Source organism: Triticum aestivum, chromosome 6B (genome assembly GCF_018294505.1).
Source record: "Triticum aestivum cultivar Chinese Spring chromosome 6B, IWGSC CS RefSeq v2.1, whole genome shotgun sequence".
In the NCBI taxonomy this organism is placed as follows: domain Eukaryota; kingdom Viridiplantae; phylum Streptophyta; class Magnoliopsida; order Poales; family Poaceae; genus Triticum; species Triticum aestivum.
Genome location: NC_057810.1, coordinates 346223427 through 346239945, shown reverse-complemented (window position 1 = coordinate 346239945; position 16519 = coordinate 346223427). Strand labels below are relative to the sequence as shown.

Sequence of the window (16519 nt, the reverse complement as noted above, 5' to 3'; positions counted from 1 at the left end):
ATTCGCATAGAAATTGCCGGCTCTAGTGTCACCTTGTAGACTGTGACAATAGCATAAAGGACTTGGGTTACAAATGGGATGGAGATTACGTATCTATACATTTAATTTATTTACCATTCAATGAACGAGTTGAAAACTTAATCAGGTCTAACAGAAACAAGCAATACTTATTAGCGCTTTGGAACAGAAGTTATATGCCTTGGAGTTGGTTTGCTCTGCAGGTGCCGGTACATCAAGATACGGTGCCAGTTCTTCTGCCGTAACAACTCCACCATTCGATGAAATATACTGCCCAATCTGTGAATTTATTGAACGAGACACTTGAAATTTGCTACTGGAAAAACTAATAAATAGTACTCCCTCTGTCCCAAAATATAAGAACGTTTTTAACACTACACTAGTGTTAAAAACGTTCTTATATTATGAGACGGAGGGAGTAGTAACTGGTTCGGAGAACGTCAAATAGAAGCAGCTACATGCTGAAAAAGTCTTTACCATCTTCCACCTTCTCTCTTCAAGCCCGTCATTAGGATCACCATTCCCAAATACAAACGAGAAGACCTGCACAACATTGATTAGACAATATACAATTTAATCCCACCTGTGCATCTCAGAATTACACAAACAAAATGAACAATCATGTCAAGCCAGTTTAAATTACAGATTCAATAAAGCTCATCCCCTTATCTTTTTCTACCCGCCTCCTCCTGGAGGAACCTGCATCCAAGTACCTGGTGGAGAACACATGAGATTGTATCGAAAATGATAAGAATCTGTACGTAACTGATTTACATTCACATGGGAAGTTATATATTTTACCAGATCCCCAACTAAAACAGGATACTTACCAAAATAAATCTGTTGGGAGGAACATCGTAGAGCCATAGGATCTGCGCCGCCTTCCACGATTATCTTCATCACTGCTATAAGAAGAGGAAGTGCTATCACTGGAAGGGGGGTAGGGGATAAATGATTATCTTGCTTAAGTACCTAAACACAGAAAATTATACAATAATAATGCGCAAAAAAACGCTGACAAAATCTTCAAAACTTAAGGGCATAATGGCATCTACTGTGTATCTTATCTTGGGAGGTACAGCATATAGTAATCTGTGCACACAAACTCTACCTTGCAATAGCATACATACCTCGAGCTTGAGAGAATGGCAATGATGGTAGCATATACAAGCACAATGGAAGCAACTAGTGCTGTCCCAAAAGACACCCGCGCCAGATAGGCACCCGCTTCCTGCAAAGAAGCAAAACATAACTAAAATCAGCACCTGCTCAGATGAATTAAGACAGTCGGTTGCCTCTACGGAACACCTTGGCTTTATCGACCAGTGGCTCGACCCGCATTCTGAATGACTTGCCGGCGAGCTTCGCCCTGTAGTCTTCGGGGAAGACGTACAGCACCTCCCCTTCCCCCGAAACCTACACAAATCACAACAGTTCCACGCTCAGATCGCAGCCGGAAAGAAGGCTAGCCACGAAGTAGCGCGCGCCGCGGGGGCGGGGGGCACCTCCAGGAAGCCCCCGGTGTCTGCCGCGAGAGCCTGGAGCGCGCGCTCTGCCTGGTCAATCTGCAGGCCGGCGCGGGAGGCGACGTCGCCGATTGTGACGCGGCCGCCCAAGTGGTCGACGGCGTCCATGGCGCGGTCGCGCACGTCGGCGGGGAGGCGGTCGGTCTCTACGGCGCCCCCAAGGCGCGCGAGGCTCGGAGCCTCGATGGTACCTACCCGCGCCTTCACAGAGGGGCGGCAAGGGGGAGGGAGCCGGCCATTAGCGACGTGAAGGTGGTGAGGAGGCCAAGGGGTGGACGGGGAAGGGGATAGGAGGAACGGGGCATGGCGAAGGGGGCTGCGGTGGGCATGGGGAGGAGGGCGGAGGCGGAGGTGGAGGGAAAGGGAAGCGGCGGCGGTGGCGGTCATGGCTGGCCCGGCTGAGGTCTAGGAGGAGGAGATGATGGTGGGCATCTTGCCGGGAGGAGTGGCTGTGGAGGGAAGGTGAGGAGGAGGAAGCGGCGGCGTGTGCTGCCCTTGCATCGTTTTTGTTTTTCCCTGCAAAACATAAAAAGGTTGCATCGGTTAGCTTTTTCGCGAATACGCAGAGGATGCGTATCTTTGCAGTGATAGAAGAAGAGTTTTATAACATCGTTTTTTTCTCGTACCTGGCGCTGCAACCCTAGCCATCGCCAGAGGCAGATCTTCCAACGCCGTTCTCCGGCGGCTCCTCTCCGCCGGCGACCTCGGTCGTCGGTGGTGAGGGGGGTCGCCGGATCCACGCGTGTGAATCGTTTTTACTCATTCGTAGTCTAGGTTTTTAGGTTGTTCATCGCCTTTGCTTCGGCGGCGAAGATGACGACGCTGAATAAATATTCTTCAGATCATTTCCTGACGAGGTCATCGGTCCTATGGTTGGGAATGGATCTGGAAATCAGTCTGTTCAAGCAAGGATGGCGTGGCGGCGGCGGTATCCTCGTGGTGGACCTGTGTCCTCGGGCTCCGTCGTTGCGACAACGTTTGCTCCAGCGTCGGCGTGGAGCTTGGGAGGTAGTCCAGGAGCGGATGCAGATTGTGGTCTGCATCGACGACATCTGGAAGACGGAACGTGTGCTGGGTTCGTGGTTCGTGGATGGCAGGTATGGTTTCCTCCTTCAGCGTCTTAGTCGTGGTGGGGTGTCAGATCTGGAGTTCGATGGCGTGTCCGGGGTGTTGTCCCGGTCTGATTCTTTCAACGGCAATGGCTTCACTTTTGGTGAGCCAACTTGGAGGTCCGCAAAGCTGCATATCAACGATGGAGCCGCGTCGAGCTCGGGTGAGGAGGTGATCCGTCATTCTTTTCTTCGGTGGCTGCTGTGGTGGTGCCGGAGGCAAGTGACGGGCGTTAGTGTCAAGCTCAGAGATGTCCTGCTATCTTTTCGGTTTTGTCATGTCGGTTCTTACGTGACTTGTACTTTGTTTTTTATGATATGAATGAGACATGTATTACCATGCAAAAAAAAGAAGAGTTTTATAGCATGGGATTACAAGAGTTCACTAAGCCATGTATACAAGAAGGCAAGGAAGTGAACTAGGAGCAGAACAGACGTGGGGATGCTCAGCCCCAAGAGCCTACAAAGCTATCTCTCGGGAATGATGTTGTGCAGTCCGGTGGCGCCAGCCTTGGCCCACATGTGCGCCTCGTCTGTGATGATGCCGGAGAGCCGGGAGATGGAGCGCTGCTCGCCATCAAATATGCAAGCGTTCCGATGGTTCCATAGCCACCACGCGGTGAGAAGGATCAATGAGGCGAGGCCCTTGCGCGCCGGGGATGGCGAGCGATTGCAGGACGTCTCCCACCAGGCGTAGAAATCGGTGTCTCTGCTCGGGATGTCGGCGGTGGAACGAACGCAGCTGAGGATCTCGTGCCAAATTTGTCGCGAGAAAGGGCAGCCCGCCAAGAGATGTTGCATGGTCTCCTCATCTTGATCGCAGAAGGCGCAAGAGTCATCGTGTGGAAGGCCATGATGAGCGAGGCATGCAGCCGTCTAGCACCGGTCTTGCAGCGCAAGCCAGATAAAGAATTTTATGCGGAGGGGGGCCCATATGATGCGGAGCATCCCACGGTCATCCCCATGGACGCATCTACATCTCCTACAACACCACTTGGACCAATGACTAGAGCACGTGCAAGAGCTCTCGAAACCGAAGTGACATCACTCCTCTCACAATTCTCTTTCGAATCACACGAGACATGGCTACTACCTCAAACGGAGACACTTTGCATACTCAGGTACCAAGGAGTTAGCCATGGAGAAGCTAGGAAGCAAGGAGAATCGGAAGCGGAAGACATGCATGAAGACGGAGAGGAAAACCGCCAAGTCCTTGGCTGGCCGGATGATCCGGATGAGGGCCCGGATGATCTGGACAGAGCCCGAACGATCCGGACCCCAGTCCGGACAATCCGGCTAACTCGCCCCAAGACACCCGAAGCTGGACCCTCAAGCCGGATCATCCGGACGAGCACCCGGATCATCCGAACAACAGCCGGACATCCGGACCCCCATCCGGACATCCGGGCCAACGCCGCCACCGTCTGCGTCATCAACTCATCCGGACCGTCACCCGGATCATTCGGACAGAGCCCAGATCATCCGGACCCCGCCTGCGTGCGCGTGTTGGGCTGAGGCCCATGTACCCCTTCGACCCCTTAGCCTATATATATGACTCCTCCACCTCTCTTCTAGGGTTAGCATTGTGATAGCTCATATTTTGAGATAGAGCCTTGCTCATCCATCCGGATCTACTCCACCGCGAGGGACCGACACCTCTTCGGAAAAGATCCTCGTTGGATTCAAGACCTCCTCTTGGAGAAGACCCTCTTCAAGACCTCCTCTCGGAGAAGAACCGATTACCCTATGTATCGTCCTTTGTTGGATTCATATCTTGTATCACTTTATGTCTCGATGATCTAGCGCATGTGTGACTATATTCTTGTTGGTTGAGTGTTTTCTCGTGTTTTCCCCTCGTTTCCCCTCTCGTGATCTTCGTGTTCTTGGTAGGATTCCCCTCCAAACATGAAAGATTGGCCTCTAGGGTTCTACCCTACATCATCTTGGTATCATGAGCCACATTGATCGCGTTTTTAGAGCCCCTACCCTTTGTTTTCTAGCTTGATTTTGTTGATTTCGTCCTAAATCCGAAAATCCCACCAAAAATAGCCCCCAATTTTGTTGTGATTTGTTGGTTTTGATGATATTTTGTTGATTTTGATCCGTGGATTCGTTGTGTAACTCATGGATCTTGCCTTTTCCCACCATCTCACCCTCGAAATCCATCCTAAATCCACGAAATCTTTTAATTTCTCCCTGTTTTTCGAGTTCATCTCGAGCCATCCCGTGCGCAGTTGACCTGCCCGGATCATCCCGACCCTGACCCGGATCATCCGGATCCGCCTGGATAATCTGGCTCCTGGCCCGGATCATCCGGCTTCCTCTACCGAAACTCCATTTTCTGTAGTGTTGTCCACCACCATCTATGCCTCCGCATACCCACTTCAACCACCACCACCTTAACTCTGCCAACCCCACGACATACCCCACCGTACCACCATTCGACTTTGGGTTCGAGAATTTGAGTTGTGGTTCTCCGTGTCCTATTGTGTTTCGACTATATAGGTACGGCGCGACATCAACATCACCACTGCTCATCTTCGTCGACTACTCATCATCGCTATGGACGGTAACCTCGACGACATCTTTGTCGATGCCTTGCCATTGCATTCATAACCACCATAGCTTTGCGTTGCTTACCCATCGAGGCTAGCCTTTGAGTATTGCCGGCAACGTGACTTGTGCACATTAGTGATCATACTCTCCATAAGCATACATACCATATCATCATGGTGCATATCTTGATATCATCTCTTGTGTCACAAAGTTGTCATTGCATACACAATTGCTATCTTGGTTCGTGAAGTTTTGCATGAGAAAAGAGCTCAAAAGTGAAAGAGCCAAACAAGCTTTTAAGCAAAAAGAGAAAGATAAGCAAAGAGCTTATAAGCAAGAACCATAGCATCATACTACATTAAGATTGCCATATCCGATCATCTTGGATCATACCACCAGAATACCATACAAATAGCATACTTGGGATAGAAAGTCGTTGCATTTTTGCTAAGTAGGTTGTGCACAAGTTCCGTATCCGCCTATTGTGCAATCGTGCTAGCGTCTCTCTAGTGTTGTGCAACAAGAGCATTTTCGTGGACTCGGCATTTTGGCTCATTTTTGGTTTGCACAATCCCACTTATCTACTTGCGTGTGTGTTTCCGTGTACCACTACTTGCTTGGTCTACTTGTTGCATTTGCGAATTTGCGAATCTTTTTCAACATCTTTGAGTCTAACTAACAATTGCATCAAATTTTGTGCCACCATCCTAACTGAGCTCCACCATAAGCTTTTACTTGTGTAGATGTGAGAACCGATAAGAATTGGTGCCAATTGTGCTATTTCATTGCCCACATTTGAGTGATCATTGATCCATCTTCAGCATCAGTCAAGGTACATTTGGTATAAGTTCTTCTCCTTCTCCCACTCACATATTTGCTTGAAATGATGGATAGGCCAAGTTCTTCTACCAACCCACTCTTCATCGAGCAAGACGACGACATGTCATCCTATGTCACCAAGAGCCACCTCTTCGGTGCACAACGAGCGTTGCATCAAGAGCAACAAGCAATGAGCGACTGCATCGACAAATAGCCACGGACTTGCGACTCTTCGAACAACAAACAAGAGACTACTTCGACAACAAGCTCGACGCTCACAAACAAGAGAACGATGCAAGAATGGACGAGATACGTGCCTTGTTGGTGAACCGACATTCTTCCACTTCTTCATCCTCAAGACAGAGCCGTTCGAGTCGACACACCGACGACACCTTCTCCGGCTCAAGAACACCGACATCAAACACTCTACGTCGAGTCGCGCGTCAAGACCGTCAAGCATCTCGTAATCCTCTACACGACAATCATCCACAAGAGCAAGTCGACGAGCAAGCACATCGTGATCGACAACACCAAGTCCCTCTCACTCAAGCACAAGAATGGCAATGTCAACGTCATGAAGAGGAAGAGCGAGCGAGACAACATCAAGATGAACAAAACGCCGAGGCTCAACGTCTTCAACAACAACAACGTGAAGCACAAGCTCTTGAGGCGCAACGTGCCCTTCAAGAATCAAGTCAAGCATTGCCAAACGTAACTGCGATAGGCGCAATCAAGAGGAAGCACTTCGCAAAGAAATCCAAGAGCGGAACTACCAACCAAGAGTGCAACGTCAAGTTCCTCAACCTCCTCCACAAAGCTCGACAAGCTCCTCCACAACCTCAAGTTCAACAAGAGCAAGACGACTATGGAAATCCTCCACACTAAGAGCAACATGAGTTGACAATCCTCCACGTCAAGGGCGTCATCATCACCTTCGACCCCAACACAATGAAGAGCAACGCTACGGCAAGCTAAAGTTCACCATGCCCAAGTCCAATGGAAGCAATGATCCCGAAGAGTACCTATCATGGGCATTGAAGGTCGACAAAATCTTTCATTTGCACAACTATGAAGAAGAGAAGAAGATCGCTATGGCATCACTTGAGTTCCAAGACTATGTGCTCATATGGTGGGAACAAGTCCTTGAGCGCCGAGAAGCAAGAGGTGAACCACCAATCACCACTTGGGCTCAAATGAAAGATGGCGTGCGAGCACGTTTTGTGCCCACCTACTACAACCGCGTTCTCTTCAAGAAGTTCCAACTACTCAAGCAAGGAACAAAGAGTGTTGAAGAATACTACAAGGAAATGGAGATAGCCATGATAAGAGCCAATGTCACGGAAGATGATGAGCAAACTATGGCACGTTTCTTGAATGGACTCAATCATCCCATCAAGAAAATTGCCGACTTCCAACCCTACTCCAACCTCATTGAGCTCCTGCATCAAGCTACCAGAGCGGAACATCAAGTGCAAGATGACTTCAAGTATGCCAAGTACTCGTCCAAGACCTACGGCTTCTCCAACAACCAAGCTTCAACGACTCCAACAACTTCTACCTCAACCAAGCCATCTACAAGCAATGGCGACAAGTCGAGTTACAAGAAAACTTCGACAACCTCAAGTCGTCCTCCTACTACAAGCAACTTCAAGCCACGCGCTTCATCATCTACTCCAACCGATGAGATCGTCAAGACAAGATCCTTCAAGTGTTTCACTTGCGGCGGCCGAGGCCACAAGTCCTTTGAGTGTACCAACAAGCGCACCATGATCCTCAACAACGACAGAACCTATGACTCCATGAGTGAAGAGTAGATGGAATCCCTTGAGCAAGTGGCCATGCACCGATGCGTGAACGAAGATGAAGATGATCAAGTCTTTTTTTGTGATGAGGATTCGAGCCCCGCTCTCGTTGTCTCCAAAGTCTTGATTCTTCAACATCAACAAGATGAAGACCAAAGATGCCACATCTTCCACACAAAGGCCGGCATCAATGGAAGGTCCATCAAGGTCATCATCGATGGATGTAGTTGTCACAACTTGGCAAGTGAGAACTATGCTCCAAGCTCCAATTGGTCAAGATGAAGCACCCTCACCCATACAAGGTCCAATGGCTAAGCGATTCCGGCATTATACAAGTTGAGCATACGGTCAAAGTCTCCTTCAAAACTGGAGCATATGAAGACACTTTGGAGTGTGATGTCGTCCCGATGTCCGTTTGCCACCTCCTTCTTGGTCAACCATGGCAATTTGACCGCGGCATCATCCACAATAGGCATACCAATCACTATAGCTTCAAGATGAAAGGGACGGAGTATGTGTTACGACCTATGTCTCCAACTCAAGTGATCGCCGACAAAGCAAGCCACCCATCATGGAGAAAAGAGTGAGAGAGTGAACCACCCAAAAGAGAGTGAGCGCCACAAGCCAAAATCGAGTGCCTCCATGATGAGCGATAAGAAAAACTTAGTCCTATTTGCCACCAAAAGGGAGATGAGAGAATTGTGTGAGAACCCATCTAGTGTTATGCACTTTGTCCTTGTGTGCAAAGATGAGGCACCAAAAACTAACACCTCTCATGATCTACCTTTAGTGTTGTCTTCTTTTTTGCAGGAATTCCAAGATGTTTTCCCCGAGGAGCTACCTCGGGGTCTGCCTCCACTACGAGGCATTGAGCACCGAATCGACCTCATCCCCGGAGCACCTCTACCTAACAAAGCTCCCTACCGCGTCAACCCCGAGGAAACTAAGGAGATCCAACGACAAGTGCAACAACTAATCAACAATGGTCAAGTACGTGAAAGTTTGAGCCCTTGTGCCGTTCCGGTCATACTAGTTCCAAAGAAAGACGGTACTTATAGAATGGTTTCCGACTGTCGTCCCATCAACGTTATCACCGTTAGATATCACTATCCTATTCAACACTTAGATGACATGCTTGATGAGCTTAGCAGAGCCGCCATTTTCTCTAAGATTGATCTTAAGAGTGGCTACTATCAAATACGCATCCAAGAAGGTGATGAATGGAAAACCACATTTAAGACCAAATTTGGCTTATATGAATGGCTAGTTATGCCAATGGGTTTATCCGAAGCACCCGGTACTTTCATGTGAGTCATGCACTTTGTTCTTCGTCCCTATATTGGTGTATTTGTTGATGCTATCCTTGTCTTTAGCAAATCCCTCAAAGAGCATGTCACCCACCTTAGAATCGTGTTGCAAACCCTTCGGAAAGAGCGCCTTTATGCTAATGTGGAAAAATGCCTTTTTGGTGTTGATAAGCTTGTTTTCTTGGGTTTTGTTGTGTCTTCTAAGGGCGTTCATGTAGATGAATCTAAGATCAATGCTATTAAAATTGTCCCCAACCAACCGACTTGCAACAAGTGCGTAGTTTTCTTGGTTTAGCCGGTTTCTATCGTCGCTTTGTGAATGATTTTAGCACCATTGCTTCTCCTTTACATTCTTTGAGTAAGAAAAATGCGCCATTTGTTTGGGGACCATCACAAGATACCGCATTTAATGAGCTTAAGAATTTGCTTACTCATGCTCCCGTGCTTGCTTTACCCAACTTCGACAAACCGCTTGAGATTCATTGTGATGCTAGCGGTAACGGCATAGGAGGTGTGTTAACGCAAGAGAAGCGCCCCATAGCATATTTTAGTGAAAAACTTTCCGAAGCGCAACTCAATTACCCCATCTATGACAAAGCGCTATATGCTTTAGTGTGAGTTTTGCACGAATGGGAACATTATCTTCGCCCTCATGAATTTATCATTCATACCAATCATGAAACACTTAAGTACTTAAAAGGACAAACTAAGTTGAACAAGCGTCATGCAAAATGGAGTGAATTCATCGAGTCATTTCCTTATGTCATCAAGTACATCAAGGGTAAGGAAAACGTAGTGACGGATGCCCTTTCCCGCATATGCACGCTTGTAACTAAACTTGAATTGAATGTTATTGGCTTTGAGCACATAAAAGACTTGTATGCAAATGATCCTACCTTTGCTATTCCTTATGCTAAGTGTTTGACGCATACATCTTGGGAATGATATTACATCAAGGATGATTATCTTATGAGAGCTAACAAACTTTGCATTCTCGAGTCTTCTCCTTGTTTACTCCTTTTGCAAGAAGCTCATGGAGGCGGACTCATGGGACACTTTGGACGCAACAATACATTCGCCATGCTTTCCAAGAACTACTTTTGGCCCAAAATGTCCTGCGGCGTCTCACGCTTCACCAACTGATGCTCTAGATGTCGCAAAGCTAAGTCAAAAGCTCAATCCCATGGTTTTTTACATGCCTCTTCCTATTCCTTATCAACCTTGGGAAGACATTAGCATGGACTTTGTACTTGGTTTGCCTAGGACTCAAAATGGAAAGGATTCCGTGTTTGTTGTTGTGGACCGATTATCTAAAATGGCTCATTTTTTACCATGCAACAAGATAGACGATGCTTCACATATTGCCAATATCTTTTGTAGGGAAATCTTGCATCTACATGGAGTGCCCAAGATGATTGTCTCGGACCGCGACATCAAGTTCTTGAGTTACTTTTGGAAAACTCTATGCGCCAAGCTTGGAATCAAGCTCCTGTTCTCTTCGGCATACCATTCCCAAACCGACGGCCAAACGGAGGTGACAAACCATACGCTCTCTACTCTACTTTGCGTGTTAATCAAGAGGAACATCAAGGAGTGAGAGGAGTGTCTACCCATCGCCGATTACGCCTACAACCGCGCAAGACATTCGACTACCGGCAAGTCCCCCTTTGAGGTCGTCTACGGCTTCAACCCGTTGTCACCATTGGACATTCTACCTCTTCCACTACAAGAGCGCACCAACATGTACGCGAGTGCACGAGCAAGCTACATCAAGAAGATGCATGAAGATACAAGGCACACCATCGAGCGCTAAGTACAACGACTCACGACCAAGCTCAACATCAATAAGCAACCCATGATATTCAACATTGGAGATCTCGTGTGGCTACACCTTCGCAAGGACCACTTCCCCAAAGAACGCAAGCCCAAACTTCTACCACGAGCCGATGGACCCTTCAAGGTGCTAGCACGCTACAACAACAACGCTTACAAGATCGACCTCCCGAGCGACAAGTACACCGTGATCGACATCTTCAATGTCAAAGACCTCTCGCCATACCATGGTGATGAAGATTTTGATCCGAGGTCGGATCTTTCCCAGGGGGGAGCTGATGCGGAGCATACCACGATCATCCCCATGGACGCATCTACATCTCCACAACACCACTTGACCAATGACTAGAGCACGTGCAAGAGCTGTCGAAACCGAGGTGACATCACTCCTCTCACAATTCCCTTTCGAATCACATGAGACATGGCTACTACCTCAAACGGAGACACTTTGCATACTCAGGTACCAAGGAGTTAGCCATGGAGAAGCTAGGAAGCAAGGAGAATCGGCAGCGGAAGACATGCGTGAAGATGGAGAGGAAAACCGCCAAGTCCTAGGCTGGCCGGACGATCCGGACGAGGGCCAGGACGATCTAGATAGAGCCCGGACGATGCGGACCCCGGTCTGGACGATCCGGCTAACTCGTCCCAAGACACCCGAAGCTGGACCCTCAAGCCGGATCATCCAGACGAGCTCCCGGTAGGGATGGCACCCGTCGGGTTTGGGTATGGGTGGAGCCACCCCATACCTGAGGGAGTCCCGGATTAGGGGGTGTCCGGATAGCCGGACTACCATCAGCGGCCGAACTATCATCGGCCGGACTATCATCATCAACCGGACTCCAAGACTATGAAGATACAAGATTGAAGACTTCGTCCCGTGTCCGGATGGGACTTTCCTTGGCGTGGAAGGCAAGCTTGGCGATACGGATATGTAGATCTCCTACCATTGTAACCGACTCTATGTAACCCTAGCCCTCTCCGTTGTCTATATAAACCGGATGGCTCTAGTCCGTAGGACAACAACAACCATTACAATCATACCATAGGCTAGCTTCTAGGGTTTAGCCTCCTTGATCTCGTGGTAGATCCACTCTTGTAAACATCCACAATATCAATATCAATCAAGCAGGACGTAGGGTTTTACCTCCATCAAGAGGGCCCGAACCTGGGTAAAACATCGTGTCCCTTGTCTCCTGTTACCATCCGCCTAGACACACAGTTCGGGACCCCCTACCCGAGATCCACCGGTTTTGACACCGACATTGGTGCTTTCATTGAGAGTTCCTCTGTGCCGTCACCGATAGGAAGGATGCCTCTTCTCGTCTTCAAAGACGACATCTTCGCCAATGGAGCCTTGGCCGCCGGCCAAACTATCCGGCTAGGAGGTTTTCTTATGACCGCCTGTCCGGCCACCGCTCCAACGATGACCTCTCGTGTCATCGAGAGCAATCTTCACGTCAACTCGGAATTCGCCGAGCAGTTAGATCCAGCAGAGCTCTCGTCTGTAAACGAACTCTTGGATCGGATCGCCGCCCTGGGAGTCGCTACAGACTACAATCGGATCAGGCTTAAAACCGATCTGAGAGAGATTAACTCTCCCCAGGTTACCCACCACGTCACGGTGGTAGAGGAACATCGCGATGATCCTTCTCCCATATTGAAAACTAGTCGTGTCCGGGCTACCGAACCCTCCATGCCGGATTCCCGCGGAGGAGCGGATTCCGATCAAGCATTGAACATAAAGTCAGGCATCGGACCGGACTCGTTGGACAATGTTCCACTTTCCAAGCTTCCAAATTCGGAAACTTCTCGGCCCTTGAGCCTCGAGATGGGCAGGGTCCCGGACTCAATTAGGCCCGCCCGTCTAGATATATGCGATCTATCTCTAATCCGGCAAGAGCCAGCCGAAACAGTACATCATTACTGGGCCAGATTCCTCCTGGTCATGGACCGGATAAAGGACCGCTGAGAGGAAAACACAATCTCGATCTTTTGCAACAATTGCACGGACAGGGGAATCTTGAACGCCGTCAGCCATCGTGAAATCACACATTTCGCCGACTTGGCATCCATAGTGCGAAAGTACTATGCCATAGAAAGTTTCCGGAAAACCGAAGATAGGTTTTGGGATAATCCGGCCCCGAACATAGCCCCAGTCCGCAACAAAAGGGTGCATTACACTCAGGCACCAAGTACAAGAACCAAAAAACAGAAGCCCCTTAAAGGGAACGGAACCGTACTGGAGGGATGGCTTAGCAAACCCTGTACAATTCACAGTACCAAGGGCGCCACCCCAACACATAGCCTTCGTGCATGTTGGATATTACGGCAGGTGGCCAAAAGTGGCGAGGAGCTTCTAGCCCCGCGAAACCACACCAACAATACCGGTACGGTATCAACAGTCTTCGAGACTTTCGCATCAAACAATATGCGGAAATGAACGATCCACAGCCTTGCCGAAGTCTACCAAGTAGCAACAACAAATCCTTGGAGCGACGCGGCCATCACCTTCAACGCCAGCGACGAACCTAAATTCCAAACAGCCCGAGCACCAGCCGCATTGGTCCTCAGTCCAATAGTGGACGGCTTTCGACTTACCAAGGTACTCATGGATGGCGGCAGCGGATTGAACCTCATTTACGAGGAAACTCTTCAAAAAATGGAAATAGACTGGAGCCGCATTGAGCGAAGCAGCACAACCTTCAGAGGAATAATCCCTAGCTGGGAAGCACGCTGCACCGGAAAAATCACACTCGATGTGGTGTTTGGCTCGCCAGACAATTACAGGTCCGAAGAAATCATGTTCCAAGTGGCCCCGCTCAGTAGCGGATACCACGCTATATTAGGACGAGAGGCGTTCACAATTTTCCAAGTCGTACCCCATTACGGGTACATGAAGCTCAAAATGCCTGGGCCCGGCGGGATAATCACTCTCGTTAGTAATCCGGACATAGCACTCCGCGCCGAAAACAAAACAGCCGCATTAGCCCTGGAGGCACTATCCGAAGCCCTAGCGGCAGAGGAACTCACCGCGCTGCGCGCTATGGTGCACAGAGACGACGTGATACTCGATAAGAGATCCAAGTCCACCTCCTTTAAACCAGCGGACCAAATTATAAAATTCCAGGTCCACCCAACGGACCCGACAAAGACGGCCTCCATCGGGGCACAGTTGAACCCTGATGTAGACGCGGCGATGCGAGAATTCCTTCGGGAAAATTGGGACATTTTCGCCTGGCATCCTTTAGATATGCCAGGAATCCCTCGTAGGCTGGCAGAGCATAGCCTAAACATCCTAAAAGGGTTCAAGCCAGTCAAACAGGCTCTTCGACGATTTTCCGAACCCAAAAGACAGGCAATGGGAGAAGAACTAGCCAAACTATTGGAAGCCGGATTCACCAGAGACATCAAACATCCGGATTGGCTAGCAAACCTGGTAATGGTACCAAAGAAGGACAGATCCTGGCGCCTATGTGTCGATTTCAAAGACCTAAATAAAGCCTGCCCAAAGGATCCCTCCCCCTCCCCCGCATCGACCAAATCATCGATGCCACTGTAGGGCACGATTCATTGTGCTTCCTGGACGCATACTCCGGCTATCATCAAATCAAGATGGCAGAAGTGGATCAAGCCGCAACGGCGTTCATTACTCCATATGGACCATTCTGCTTCAACATGATGCCCTTCGGACTTAAAAACGCCGGTGCAACATATCAGCGCATGATTCAGACATGTCTGGCTACCCAGATCGGCAAAACAGTAGAGGCATACGTAGACGATGTAGTCGTCAAAACCAAACACGTCGAAACTCTAGTAGACGACTTGAGGGTCACATTCGACAACCTCCGAGCATATGACATCAAGTTGAATCCGGAAAAATGCGTTTTCCGCGTTCCAGCCGGAAAGCTCTTGGGCTTCATTGTATCCGGTAGAGGAATTGAAGCAAATCCGGCCAAAATCCGAGCCCTATCACAGTTGGATATTCCAAAAAACCTCAAACAGATCCAGAAATTGACTGGTTGCATGGCGGCTCTCAGCCGCTTTATCTCCCGCCTAGGAGAAAAGGCATTGCCCCTCTATCGCCTCCTCAGGCACACCGAACACTTCGAGTGGACGGATGCTGCCACTGCCGGACTCGAAGAAATAAAGGCCATATTGGCAACGAATCCGGTCCTGGCTGCGCCCAACCTGGGCGAACCTATGTTGTTATACATCGCGGCAACACATCAAGTAGTAAGCGCGGTGCTCGTCGTAGAACGAGAGATAGAAGGGCATAAATTCCCTCTTTAAAAACCAGTGTACTACGTATCCACTGTTTTAACCCCCTGCAAGTCCCGTTACCCGCACTATCAAAAGATAGCGTATGCGGTGTTCATGGCATCCCGGAAGCTCCGACACTACTTTCAAGAGTGTTCGATAACAGTGGCCTCCGAAGTACCCCTAAATGACATTATAAATAACCGCGACGCAACGGGCAGGATTGCAAAATGGGCCATTGAGCTCTTACCATTCGACATAACTTACAAACCCCGGCGAGCTATAAAGTCGCAAGTCTTGGCTGACTTTCTCGCTGAGTGGACTGAAGCCGAACTCCCTAAAGAGTACGGCGCATACTCCAATTGGATTATGCATTTCGACGGCTCCAAAATGTTGGCTGGATTGGGGGCTGGCATCGTACTAACGTCCCCAACCGGGGACAAAGTCCAATACGTACTTCAGATAATGTACACGGACTCCAACAACGCAGCCGAATACGAGGCCCTCTTACATGGCCTCCGGATGGCAATCTCCATGGGCATCCAACGCCTAGAGGTGCGCGGGGACTCAAACCTCGCAATATCCCAAGTAAATGGAGACTTTGACGCCAAGGATCCAAAAATGGCAGCCTATCGCAACGCCGTCCTTAAAATGTCAGCTCGGTTCGAAGGACTTGAATTCCACCATGTAGCCAGAGATAATAACCAAGCGGCCGACGTATTGGCACGCATCGGCGCAAAACGTGACGCTGTCCCTCCAAATATCTTCCTGGAACGGCTGTTCAAGCCATCCGTACTATGGGAAGAGGAGTCCGGAAATAACAAACCGGAGGAAGCCGCAGAGCAATCTGACATAACCGGCAATCCAGCCGACGAAACAACACCCTCAGCTCATGACATAATGGCAGTAATCGCCCCATGGACAGAGCCGTTCCTAGCCTACTTGCTTAGGCGGGAACTCCCCGAAGACCATAACGAGGCCCGCTACGTAGTCCGGCGATCTAAAGCCTACAAGGTCCATGAGGGAGAACTCTATAAGAAAAGCACAACCGGAGTCCTTCAAAGGTGTATCTCCGAAGAGGAAGGGTGAGACCTTCTGGCTGAAATTCACGCCAGACTAGGCGGACACCACGCCGCAGCCCGGGCCCTTGTAGGAAAGGCATTCCGTACAGGATTTTATTGGCCGACGGCCCGGGCAGATGCTCAGGACTTAGTCCAAAGATGCGTCGGTTGTCAGCTCTTTGCTAATAAGAGCCACATGCCACCCACCGCCCTCAAAACTATACCCATTAC

The 16519-nt window shown here is 49.3% G+C and overlaps 1 protein-coding gene across 4 annotated transcripts in view; it reads right to left on the bottom strand.

Moving 5' to 3' along the window:
* LOC123137127 (uncharacterized protein At5g03900, chloroplastic) overlaps positions 1-2084 on the bottom strand; it is a 29414-nt gene extending 27330 nt beyond the window's left edge. For 3 of the 4 annotated variants that reach the window (XM_044556729.1, XM_044556730.1, XM_044556732.1), the window contains exons 1-7: positions 1524-2084; positions 1327-1434; positions 1149-1249; positions 849-923; positions 662-731; positions 496-561; positions 199-297 (exon numbers count right to left, since the gene is read on the bottom strand). In XM_044556729.1, coding sequence (XP_044412664.1) covers positions 199-297; positions 496-561; positions 662-731; positions 849-923; positions 1149-1249; positions 1327-1434; positions 1524-1931 — 927 coding nt within the window. In that variant the 5' untranslated portion in view covers positions 1932-2084. The remainder of the gene's footprint in view (positions 1-198; positions 298-495; positions 562-661; positions 732-848; positions 924-1148; positions 1250-1326; positions 1435-1523) is intronic. The other variant, XM_044556731.1, reaches the window with a different exon arrangement.
* Positions 2085-16519: the final 14435 nt, after the last annotated feature.